The 13,238-nt window shown below is 47.5% G+C and overlaps 1 protein-coding gene across 2 annotated transcripts in view; it reads left to right on the forward strand.

The window, feature by feature from the left end:
* The first annotated feature begins 3,822 nt into the window (after positions 1-3,822).
* Positions 3,823-13,238, forward strand: part of SAMD5 (sterile alpha motif domain containing 5) — a 244,928-nt gene continuing 235,512 nt past the window's right edge. For both annotated transcript variants that reach the window (XM_065543543.2, XM_045390356.3), the window contains exon 1: positions 3,823-4,520. In XM_065543543.2, coding sequence (XP_065399615.1) covers positions 4,062-4,520 — 459 coding nt within the window. In that variant the 5' untranslated portion in view covers positions 3,823-4,061. The remainder of the gene's footprint in view (positions 4,521-13,238) is intronic.

The raw sequence follows: 13,238 nt of genomic DNA on the forward strand, positions 1-13,238 counted from the left end.
GGCACTGAAGTGCCTACTTAATAAACATTTGATGAGTAAATGAATGATTTTGACAGTGGCCAAGGGCTTGCAGCAAAAATGAGGTAATGCAGTACATTGCAAAGAGCAATGTGAGGAAGCAGATCTGGGTTCTTGTCCCAGTTGTGTCACAAACTAGCTGTGTAACTTTAGGTAAGGAACTTGACCTCTCTGGGCCTTGGCTTCCTCCATGCAGATCTAGATGCTGGGTATGATCTCCAGTGGCCTCTAGCTCTAAAAGGCTACAGTTCTAAATCTTAAAATTAGCCAATCATTCTTGCCAGTGTCACTTTGAACTTTAGCCTTTAGTCTCCACAGAGATAGACACATTTTAGCATAGTAGCTTGAAATCTATTAAGAGGTTCAATATGCTAAGGCAAGCAATACAGTGCGTCAATGGTTCACCCAAAGAGGACTCGAGTAAGTATAGAAATGTACAAGAGAAATAGAAGGGAAACCTGGGGGAAAAAAAGTCTCCATAGCTCGGATTAGTGAAATCTCCAGATAGCAGGTTTCCTCTAGAGGTCAAAAGTGAGTAGGTTTTATTTATGACTGATTAACAAGTGATGAATTTATAAAAGGCTTCCCTTCCAAAGAGAGCACCAGGATGCTTAATTTCCTAATTGGAGAGTACTTTGCACATAAATAAAGGAGGATCACTGCTGCCTGTCAGGGAAGCACTTTGACAGGGCAAGCTTGATCTTGTCTGTGTCCTGATTTACTATATGACCTTGGGCAAGTCATTCATCTTCCCCCAACCAGTATCCCTAATGGTAAAACGGAAATAAAAATACTCATTGCCTTCACTGAGGATTTATAAGACAAGATGAATATTTTTAAGCCCCCAGAGGGGGAAAGGTCACATATAAGAAGGCAAAGAACGACAGAACAGTGCTGTTGGACTTTTCATACAGCTTGGGAAAGAAAACACAATAAAACTCCTGAGCTTTAGGCCGGCCGCGGTGGTTCTTGCCTGTTATCCCAGCACTTTGGGAGGCCGAGGTGGGCGGATCACCTGAGGTCAGGAGATCCAGACCAGCCTGGATAACATGACGAAACCCCGTTTCTACTAAAATTACAAAAATTAGCCGGGCGTGGTGGCAGGCGCCTGTAGTCCCAGCTACTCAGGTGGCTGAGGCAGGAGAATCACTTGAACCCAGGAGGCGAAGGTTGCAGTGAGCCGAGATCACGCCACTGTACTCCAGCCTGGGCGACAAAGAGAGACTCTGTTAAAGAAAAAGAGAGAGAGAGAGAGAGAGAGAGAGAGAGAGAGAGAGAGAGAGAGAGAGAGAGAGAGAAAGAAAGAAAAAAAGACAGAAAAACTCTTGAGCTTTAAGTTTTCCAGTCCAAAACCAAACAAAAACCCACAAACAAACAAAAACAAACAAACAAAAAACCTCACCTCTTACAACCTGCGCATTTTTTACCCTCACATGTTGCACAGCACAGCACAGGCGGGGGACTGTGATTCGAAGGTGAGTAGTTGGACGGCTGAAGGCTGATACTAAATTTATCCCCCCACAATTCGAACCCCTTGCTCCATCGGGAACAGTGAGATCGTGGGCGAATTAGTTTTGAGGTCTCAATTTCTTCTTCTGTAAGATATGGCATATTACTATTTACCACATGTGTACAGATCTGTGAATAGATGCCTGGCATAGAGTAACTTTCCAAAAAATATTTGCTGATAATTTGTGTTTCTTAGCAGCATCATTCAAACTGCTGAAATATTTTCTTTAAAAAAAATCAAAGATCCTTGTGAGTTAGTATTGGAATATAAAGATAAACGTGACAAAAACGTCTGTACTTAAAAGGGGAATCGGTATAAAGTCACAAAGTCCACTTCCTTCCGGTGAATAGAATGAGTTTGGGGACAGGGACAACGCCTTAAAACGGGGCCGCGCGGACGCCAGGGGGCACTGTGAGTCCGCTTTGGAGAGGAAGAGGCGGCGGCCTGCGCGGGGCGGGGAGGGCTGCGCGCTTCTAGCATCCCAGCGCCCAGGAGCCTCGCCACCTACCAGGGTCCGCGACCTTAACTCGGCTCCGGAAAGGGCGTCCTGGGTGACCCAAGGCTGGGGCCACAAGCAGCTCCACGGCTCTCCGCGTTGGTCTCTCCCCTTCCCCCAAGCAGACAGTCCTTTCTGCCAGCTGTTCTTGAGATTCGTGAGTCCCGCGGTTTGGGAAACCAGAACCCCCCTGCAACTGTAGGGAACGTTTTGGGTGCGCCTAGGTCGGGTATTTTCCTGGGCAAAAGGACAGAAGTTGTCATCTGATTGTTTAAAGGGTTCGTGTCCCAAGAGGGGGTTAAGCTCTCTTGGTTTAGGGTAAGAGGGCCCACCCTACCTCCCACCCAAAGGCCAAACACACAGCAGGTCGGGAAACGACTCTGAAATCACTCCTTGTCCACCTCCCAAGGTCGGGCGAGAGACTGGCACGCCCCACCGGCAATCTTCAGGAAAAGGGTCAGATCCAGTCCTTAAACAGCTCAGGTGCGAAGCTGAATCGCCCTTCTGCGAAAAGAGAGGAGACGGTACCTGCCCCCGCGGTCCCTCACTTCCCTTAGTCTCAAGAAGAGGTCAGACACCGGAAAATTGGGCCCAGGCAGTTGGTCTATTCCACCTGCCACTCGAGTCCCCACTCCCAAGCGGTTGCTCAGACATTGGCATGATGGGGAAACTCGGTTGATTTTGTTACCTCCTAGAAGGAAAATGCCGTGGGCGGAGATGTCTGAGCGTCCCTTCCAACACGAGCTGGGTGGTGCTCTATTGATTTTCACGCAATCCACGGGCGGGAGCGAGAGCACAGGCTTGGATTCACGGGCTCCAGGACTGAACGCATGGCAGTGTCCCTGGGAGCAAAACCACCCAGGGAGCCCGTGCTACAAGGTGGGGGGCCCGGAGAGAAAGCATAGCGCCGACAAGGGTGAGGGGCCGGGCAGAAAGTAGGGTGGGGTACCAGGTGGGACAGACCGACCTAGAGAAAGTACAACCCACCCCAAACTTTCGCAGACCCGGGAGCTTAGAAAGGGAGAGCCAGGCAGCACAGCAGCCTCTCCTGCCGCCCAACGTGCCCAGCTGCAGCGAGGAGGGGCTGCGCTCACGCCGGCTGGACGCTGGCCGTCCCTAAGTCGCGCCCACCCTCGGGCCAAAGCGCCGCCGCTCGGGTCACAGAGTGGCCGCCCACGGAGGAAGCCAGATCGCCGGGCTCTGGGCTGCGTAAGGGATCCGAGGAAGGGGGATTCAAACGCGGATCCGGAAGGAAGGGACACTGAACCCCGCAGCGTCTCCAGCGCCGTGGGGCGGCGGGACTGTCCTTGGGCTGCCAGCGGGCGCGCAAGCTGGAGTCCGGCAGGGTCTGGAAGAAGTGAGCGCAGAGACTTCCACGGGCTAGAAGAGTCAAATTAAAGAGAAATGTGAAAAGCAACTCAGGGCAGCCAGCGGAGCTCGGCAGCGTAGAAGCCACCGGGTTCCCGCTGGGAGGACTACAGTGACTGACACTCGCGAAGACGAGGCCCTTCCAGCAGCCGCTGGTCTGGGCGGAGGAGTCGCCTCGCGGCGCGGAGCGCGCCAGCAGCTGCCAGAGCGCGAGATGCGGCGCGCAGCCTCCGGACCGTCCCGGCTGGGAAAACCCGCGGGCGGCCCTGCGCTGCGCTGACCCGGCGCGGGTCCGAGGGGTTTGCCCCTGCCCCTCCCGTCTCCACCCCCTCCCGCGCCCGTCGCGCGCTCCTCCCCGCGGCAGCAGCGGCGGCGGCGCATCCAGGGGCGGCGCGGGGCGGCGCGGAGCGGCTAGCCCAGCCCAGCAGCCAGTCCCTGTGAGCTCCGCGGCTGCTTGGGGAATTCACTTTGCTGCTTGTTCGCTTCTCCCTTCCTCAGGCTTCTTCAGATGTCTTTCCGCCCCCGGCCCGAGCCTTTCCTTTAAAAGGAAAACTTTACTGCGATACCTTTTTCCCCTTGGAGGAGAGGATTAAAAGTTCCAAGAACTGGTGACGCCTGTGCCATTTGGGCGCAGGGAAGGTGCTCGGCGGCTGGGTTCCCGGTCCCACCATGTGCACCAATATAGTTTACGAGTGGCTGAAAGCGCTGAAGCTTCCGCAGTACGCGGAGTCCTTCGTGGATAACGGCTACGATGACCTGGAGGTGTGCAAGCAGATTGGGGACCCGGACCTGGATGCCATCGGGGTGCTGGCGCCCGCGCACCGCCGCCGTATCCTGGATGCCGTGCGCCGGCTGCGGGAGCAGGACGCGGACGCCGCCGGCCTCTACTTCACGCTCGAGCCGCAGCCGGCGCCCCCCGGGCAGCCCGCCGACACCGTCCCCACCGGCCGCCGGGGGGAGCCGTACGGCGGCCCGGCCCAGGGCACCCGCGGGGACTCTCGCGGCCACACGGTCGCCCCCCGCAGCAGGGAGCTGGTGAGCTACCCCAAACTGAAGCTGAAGATCATGATCAGGGATAAGCTCGTCCGTGACGGCATCCACCTGAGCAAGCCCCCGTACTCCCGCAAGGTAAGGAGGTGCCGTCCGGGCGGCCTGGGGCGCGCGGCGGGAGGGGACAGGACCCAGCTGCCTGTGCCAAGGCTTTGCACCCCATTCCAGGTGACGACGGAGAGGCCAGGAGGCTTTGGGTATCTGGGACCCTCTTCTATGTTCTTTCTGTATTAGCTCATTATTTCTTCCTTCCTGGTGTCTCCAGTGGTTGGTAAGACAAGCCCACGCATCCAGTTGTTATCTCTAAACTAACGATCAAAACTCCACATCGTCTCTGGTGCTTGCCTGTCAGGAATCGGACTCGCGCTGCTTCTCCTGGTAGCCAAGGGGAATTCCTAATGCCCTCTGTAATAGTTCTGGGTTTGAAGAGTACCAGACAAATGGTTAATACCTACATTGCTTTCTACCTTCCTTTCTCTCTTTCTTTTCCTGTTTTGAGTCTTGAGAAACTCCCAAGGGAGATCGGTGAACTCTTCAGAGAGTGGGAAGTCAGGCCCTGCCTTTCTCAATTCCACAAAAAATTCCAGCGCTGCTGCAAATTTGAGAAGCGTTACCATTCACATGAGCATTTTAAGGGGAAAAGTGAAGGAAGCACGTGTCAGTCCACCTGAGACGATTTCCTAAACTCAGGTATACTGGAGGCAATAAGGTGCTAAGGACATGGGAGATAATCGGGTCACAAGATGTGCTTCAGAGGTCTGTGCTGTCACCAGTTTGGTTTATTGAGCCAGATAAGATGAAGCAGGTACAACTGTGACTTCCAGTAAGTGTGAGTGAACCTGCATTTGGGAGAGGAGAATCGAGCACAAGTGAACTAAAGGGGAATCCTCTGCACAGGGGGCCTCAGGAAAGGAACCTGGAAGTTCGGAAATGTGGAGTGGGAGCTGGGTAATTAACAGAAAATTGTACTTCACACCAGAGCTCTGCTTCTGGCTGCGAATCTGTTCCGTTTAGGTTTCTAGTTTGGGCGGCTGTCAGAGTAGAGGGTCCCGACTTGATAGAGAACTAGATAGCACCGGTAACCCTCAGGGTTGCGGAAGGTGCACAGGAATATGAGCACCTCACCTTAAAAATCAAGACTTAGAAGAGCCCAGAGAGAAAATGATGGCAAAGATACTCAGCTGGTGGGCCACATAAACCCAACTCCCTAACAGGAAATGTGGTTAATCTCAGTGTTGTGTGGGCATCTTGGGCCCTGGTAGTATTGCTGTAGAATCTTAAGTAAAGGCCGTAATGCCTGGACTTAAGGAAGTTCAAGGGAAAGCTTTGTAAAGAGTATATAACAATACCTAAGGTAGATGGGAATAAGGGGTTTAATATTATCTACTACCTTGCAGGTACCATAGGCAATTCAGATAACCTGCTTGACCATGTCAATTGGTTTTTTTAAAGAAGGATACAGAGAAGGCAGGTTAGGAGGACAGAGTGCTTCAAATTAAACACGTGTTCTGGTTAACCACTCTGACTGTGCCACTGATGTGTGCGCAAAACAGGAAAGGAGAGAACACTTTTCCCAGGCAGTTGCCTGTATGTAGGAGTTCTGTGTGTGTCTAGTGTGAACAGAGAGATCTGGTCATGAGTATGAAGGCTTGGTCGTGGACACAGCAGGTCAAAGGAGATCAAAGCCCAGTTAGATGTTTGTTATTAGCATCCCAGGAAGTAAGGTGGGCTTAGTCTGAGAGAATGTGAGTACCTGGGCACTTGGTGAGGGCATAGTTCAAGTCCTGGCAAGAAAAGAATGCAGAAAGCAAAGTGTGTCACTAGAGCTTACTTATTCTTCAGGAAAAGTGCTGTGTAATGGGGTGGGGAGAGCAGGGACACTGTGGGCTGGAGGTGAGAAGGGTACGCTTGAATTGACAGTTTAGTTCTGATTCTTAAAGAGCCAAAGACAGACCTACATATCAAACTTAGAGGCTGGAAAGGATGTTGAGGGGATGAAACGTCAGCGCATAGGCTTTGAAATGTGGACTCCTGCCTTGATCGGTGGGTAATATGGTAGTGCATTTGCATAAGTGCAGTTTACATAAGAAAATGCCAAGTTGCATTGCGATACTATTTACTTTCCATGTAAATAATTACTTCAGTCAACTTTGCTTTAAAATAAATCCCATAGCAATAATGCTTGATAACAAAGATATGCTCCTATTCACTTTCTATACATATTTAATTCTCCTCAAACCGATGGAAGAATAAAATAGAAACAGAAGTGTTTTCATTATCTCCTTCACTGATCCTTGAGTTGGGGACCACAAAAAAACTGGCGCTGACAAACTTTATTGTAAGAAAGAGTAACACACACTGAAATAGGCATTAACATATAATTAATGCACCCATATAATTAATATACATATATAGCAAGCTGAGCCTACACATGTTTAGTACCAGATCATGTTGATCATTCTGGATTTGTTGCTTATGTGTGCATTGCCTCTTAAGTTTTGGATTTTAAATTATTGAAGAATTTGTTTTCTGATGTAGCTAGTTTCTTCATGAACAGTGCTAGGACTTTTTCTTTTCTTATGTGATCCACATTCTAATTTCTCCACTTTTCTTGGCTTTGTCATGATCAAAATGTGTAGCATTTTGTTTGTTTGTTTGAGATGGAGTCTCACTCTGTTGCCCAGGATGGAGTGCAGTGCTAGGTCTCGGCTCACTACAACTTCTGCCTCCTGGGTTCAAGCGATTCTCCTGCCTCAGCCTCCCAAGTAATACCTGGGATTACAGGTACCCGCCACCACGCCCAGCTAATTTTCGTATTTTTAGTAGAGACTAGGTTTCGCCATGTTGACCAGGCTCATCTTGAACTCCTGGCCTCAGGTGATCCAGCCGCTTTGGCTTCCCAGAGTGCTGGGATTACAAGAGTGAGCCACCACACTGGCCAGAATATGTAGCATTTTTGATGTGCATTTGGAATTCTGCTTGGTGGAGTGGGCTTCAATCTCCTTTGCAGTCATTTGCATCGATGATGCCTGTGATTTTGTATTTTGCTGAGATTTTTAGATGGCTTGAAAGTGACTTATGCCAAAGATTATTGAGATAGGGAGAGTGAGTCTCTTACAGAGGAAAGTAAGTTGAGGGGTCTTCCCAAGAATCACCTGAAAGGATTGTAGGATTTGATCCAGTAATGGTCAAGGTTATGCAATTTAGGGATCAGTGAGTTAAAACGTAAATAAAAAGTAAATTTTCTTGTGTTTTCCAAAGGGAAGTCTATAGCTTTGGAAAAACAGGAGCTTAGAGAGAGCACCAGGCTTGAAATTAAACATCATTGGAAGATTTCCTCTTCTGCCCTGTATGTAGCTTCTCTGACTGCTGTGATTTCTACCTTTGTGAAATGGAGATAAAATAATTTTTTACCAAGCTTCTCTATGTCAGGCCTTCTGCTGGACTCTAGGTTGCTGTGGTTGGCAGGATGTGAAAGCTCTGCCCTCTGGGAACTTAGCATCCAGTAGGGAAGACTTAAAATGGAATGAACAATGATGATAATGTGTGATGATTGATTTGATGAGAAGTATATGATACCATGAACAGGTGTATCCAACCCAGTTTGCAGGGATTGGGCACCATCGCAGTTTTTCCAGAACTGACCCATGGCCTGAGTACTGACGGTTGAGCAGATTTAGCCTGAGGAGGAGCAGGGTCTTAAGGGGAAGAGTGTTCTCAGCAGAGAACAGTGTGTGCAAAGGCCAGGAAGGGGAAGAAGTTTAGCATCAACAAGAATGGCAAGGAATTCTGTCTGGTTAGAGCACTGAATGCCTGGAGAAATTGGCAGGAGATGGAGAGGCAGGCCGCGGCCAGTCTTGGGTGGCCTAGAAGTCAAAGAATTTGGAGTATATCTTGTGAGCAGAAGGGAGCTATTGACACATCCTGACCAGAGGCAAGCCGAACACTTAGGAGATCTTTGTAGTGTCAGGAGAGAGATGCTGGTGGCATGGGCCACTTATGACAGTAGGGCAGGAGCAATGGAAGTAGACTTGACACAACTTAAGTGATTGTTTGGATGACAGGGTGGGAGGGGAGAGGGGTTGGAATGACATGCAGATTCCTGGTTTAGGATTGTGCTGTGATGTAGGAGACCCAGGAGAACAGCGAGTTTGGGCGAGAAAGATATTGCCTTCAGGTTGAAACATATGGAGTGTGAGATACCTGTGGAATGTCCCTACATCACACACAGCACACTGCAGCTGTGACTACAGATGAGCAGTAGAGGGAGGAGCCCTGGGGAACAGCAGAATTTCAGACACGTGTAGAGGAAGAGGAAGCTCTAAGGGAGGCTGTAAGTATATTTTATTTTCTAGCAGACTTGTCAAAGCAAAAGGGAAGCTCTAGGGTAAATAATGTGGAGAGACTGACAAGGGTAAGCAGAGGGTAGGTGGAAAGCAAGAGGAAGTGGTGTTCTGGAAGCCACTGGAAGCAGTGATGTTTCAAGGAGGAGGGACAGGTCAGGAAGTCAGATAATGGTCAGGTAGGACAAGAACAGAATCACTTCATGGGAAGTGGTAACCATGCCATCGGTTACCTTTGCCACGGCAGATTTGGATGATGGGGCCAGTGGGTACAGACAGGGATGACCCACAACTTTGAAACCAAGTTTGATGAGAAGACAGAACTAAGGTTACAGCTAGAGGAAGAAGGGAGACTTTGTGTCAAGGGAAGGGTTTTGTGGGTTTGTTTGTGTTTAGGATGAGAGAATGAACAATGGAATGGAGTATGTCTGAGTGTTAATGGTAAGTAGCCAGAGAAAAGGAGATGTTGGGGGACATCCCAGGAGACCAGGGTCCTGGAGGAGGTGCAAGGGAATTGTGCCCAGGGCACATAAGTGAAGGGAGCATTCACTTCTGCTTCCAGTGGGCGGGGAGCTTCTCTTCCAGGTCAAGGGGAGGGAAGAAGAAGGGGTCAGGAGACTGGAACCTTTGGAGTCATTACACCAAAGAGCTCTCATTTCTCTTTCTGACTGAGTGGTACCAGTGAGGGAGGAGATGGAAGGATTAGAGGTTTAAGGAGAACATTGTATTAATATAGAAATGTTCGATGTTGTGATCTAGTGGAATCCTATCATTCCATCATGTCATGTTTAGATATGGTCATAAACATTACATGATGGAATGTATAGGATTCTAAGTACGCACACACAGAAGGAACGCTCACCATTCACATATTTGTGCATGACATTTTGTTGAATTCCATCATGTCTGGCAGTGCTTATGGGACTGTGGCAGATGTGAAGGGTATGGGGCTGTAAATATATCTGTCAAAGCAAAAGGCAGGCTCTAGGGTAAATCGTGTGGGGGAGGCGTCTACGTTTTTTCACTGAAAAGTTGCTCCTTGCCACATCTACCAATTAAAATTGTTTGAGTTAGTATGGCATTATTTAATAGTTTTGTAGGAGTGTTCATCTTCATTCATACCCTTAGTGTGACTTTTATGAAGTAACAAGAATCACATACTAAGGCTATTTATGGATATTCTGGAGAGATGGCCTGGAATGAAGGGATTTGGAGAGAAAGAGGTAGTAGGAAGGTTTCTGTCACTGGGGCCAGGGTAAAATATTTAGAAAGGAGAGAGAGAGAGAGATTGGCAAAGATGTGCTTGTGTCCTTTGGAGTTTTGCCTTGCGTGTTGGCAGAAGCTGAAATGACAATAAATATTCTTCCTCCCAAGAATTCCTTCTGCCTTCATGACATTACTAGGGACAGATTGGAAGCTGAAAAACTTCAACTGTCTCCGACTCAATCAGTGTCCTCAAATGTCCTCAACCTATATCCTTCTAGGTTTTTTTGTTTTGTTTTGTTTTGTTTTCAGTGGCTGATTGGAACACTGTGGAAAAAAGTGGGGGCCGGAAGGAGACAAGAGCTTTGATGGTGTGGGAACATCTGCCTTTGTGTTCTCCTCACTGTTTACTGCCTGTGGAGTTTCCATATAAGTGGACCATCAACCAACTGCCTGTCCACTCATCCATCCATCGATTTATTAATCTATCCATCCGTTCTTCCATTTATCCATTTGTCTCCCATCCATCCATCCATTCATCCATCCATCCATCCATTTATTCATCCATCCATTCTTCCTTCCATTTATCCATCCATCCATTCATCCATCCATCCTTTCATTTACCCATCCATCTCTCCATTCATCTATCCTTCCTTTTATCCATCCATCTATTCCTCCTTTTATCCATCTATCCATCCGTCCTTCCACTTAACAAATACTGAGCACATGCCATGTGCTAGGCTTTAAGATCAGGATTGCAAGGAACTAGACAGACATGGTCTCTGCTTGTATGTGGAGGCCTAATCCAATGCCTGACATGTAGTAGTTGCACCATATCAAAGTTGAATGTTATTTCTGCAAACATGAAGGATTGGAGAATATTGCACTTGTGTTTATTTCAAATGTTAAAGAAATCAACTCTGATTAAAACTCAAGTAAAGGTAACGAATGATGAAATTTCAAATCAAAATGTTTGTTCCTCAAGGGTTAGTGAAGAAGAGCTGGGAATGAAAATGCCACTCCTGTAGGACATTTTAGAAGAAGACCTCTTTCTGCAGCATGGCCAGGACTGGGGTGAAGCAAGTGAGATGACACCAAGGACACAAAATTGAAGGAGGTGCTGATTCTCAGGCTCATGCAAGCCCAGGCCGGACTAGATGGCTGACCACCATTAACAAAATAAATAAGTTACTGTGAAATATTAGTTATTAAGAGGTATTGTAGGTATTCCTCAAATCATACACCAAGTCACCTACTCTTCTATGCTTAATACCTGTCCTCAAGAACAATGTGCTGAGAACCATATCAGTGCCCATCTCCCAGACTAAGAAAACATGGCTTCTGTGAGCTATGGGAGCCCATGGAATTCATTTAAGTAAGAATGGTACTGCTTTCCGCTGACACTGTAGTGTAGTGGTTCAGCGCAACAGGCTCAGAACCAGATATCACAGTTCAAGTCCCAGCTCTGCTCCATACTAGGTCACTGTTTGCTCCTCTGTGAAATATGGACAAAACTAGTGACTGCCACATAGGGTTGTTATGGAGATGAGATGAGCTAACACTCATGAACTTATTAGATCGACATTTCTATGTATCCTAGAACTGCCATAAAAAGTTCCACAAACTAGGTGTTTAAAACAATAGAAATGTATTCTTTACAGTTCTGGAGGCTTTAAGTCCAAGATTAAGGTGCTGTCAGGGTCTTGCACAAAAACCCTAGAGGCCTGCACTGTGAGTCAGCTCTAAGGCCCAGCAAAGGCTTTAAACAGCATCCATGTCTGCCACTGTTACTTCAAGTACCTTTGGATCTGCTGGATCATATGGCCCAAGTGGCAGAGCAGCTTGCACGACAGCCTGGACCTGCTGCAGAACCTTCTTTTTTTCTGGCTCCAGTCAAAATTAGCAGCTTTGGGGTCACTCAGCAAATAGGTTTTTGTGGCACACCCAAATGAGGAATATGTTGCTTTCAAAATTCAAAGAGGCTCACTGGATATTGTGCATCCTTCTTGGTTGTAGGAAAAGCCATATGTAACACCTTATTCTTCATCTTAGAAGGGATATCTTGATTTGCCCCACGTCACTGGACCCCTGCAGTTTTCACTGAGGTAGAAAGTCCCTGATGTTTTGTCAGATTTATTTTCCACCTTCTGACATGCAAAGTAAGTCTAAAGTAACTGCTTCATTTCAGTCACTAGATCCAAACAGCATAATGTCATCAGTGTAATAGACAGCAATGATGTCTTGTGGAAGAGAAGGGCAATCAAGGCCCCTTGGAGAGGTGAGGTACCTGAGGTGGGACAGTGAAGCTGTTGCTGGCCTTCCAATTGAAAGTAACCTGCTTCTGGTGTTCTTTACTAACAGGTGTTGATCGAAAAAGAAACATTTGCCAGATGAACAGCCTGGCTGTAAGCACTCACCTGTGGTAGCTCCTCTGTACGTGGGTTTGCTTGGACATCTCAGTCTCCGTCATAGTGGCCATGTGTCAGCTGTGTACAGAAGGGTCTGCTGACCCAGGTCTTATTCCTAATGATAGGGGTGTTTGATGATAAATCGGTGGTAGATTTTTGGTGGAAATGATACCCAGTTATTCCTATGTACTGGAGGATGGAATAACAAAAATGATTTTTAAAAATATAAACGTTTCAAAATTTAGATATTCAAAATTAGGTAGTAATCTTGAAAACAGTCACTTGGAAGATCACAGTGTTGCTGTTTCTGTGTTGCTGTTTCTCAGAACATTTCTAGAGCTCTGTGTCTCAGAATATTCTTTGGAGTATCTTCAGTGGTGGCAAGCCTTCATTCTTATCAGATAGATCTGGTTTGGGGTAAACACCTAAAGTAATTTGGAGTCAAATCAGGCAGTTAAGAGTGATGACATTCAGTAAAGTATGAAATGGAAAATGTAATCTTGGCAACAAAATAATGAGTTTTTTTTGGTATGACTTATAGAATGGTTTTCAGATTTTATGATATTTACACTCCTTTTCCCTAGTTTAAAACACTTAAAAAATGCTCTTAGTGGGTATCCATGTTTGTAAATATGCAAATTCCTCCAAAAGGCTTTTCAAAACACAAAAGTCAATTCCCCATGTATTTGCAAAGAGCAAGGTATCTGTCATGGTCTCTCTAGATGGAATTTTAGTGTAAAGGTGTCTGTGACCCAAAAAGGGAAGAATTAGGTAAATCGTGCATGGATGTCAGTAAACTGTGCGGCACTCGATGGAATAATCAGGATTTGGAGAGTGTAATG

This window comes from Macaca fascicularis, chromosome 4 (assembly GCF_037993035.2).
Source record: "Macaca fascicularis isolate 582-1 chromosome 4, T2T-MFA8v1.1".
Lineage (NCBI taxonomy): Eukaryota > Metazoa > Chordata > Mammalia > Primates > Cercopithecidae > Macaca > Macaca fascicularis.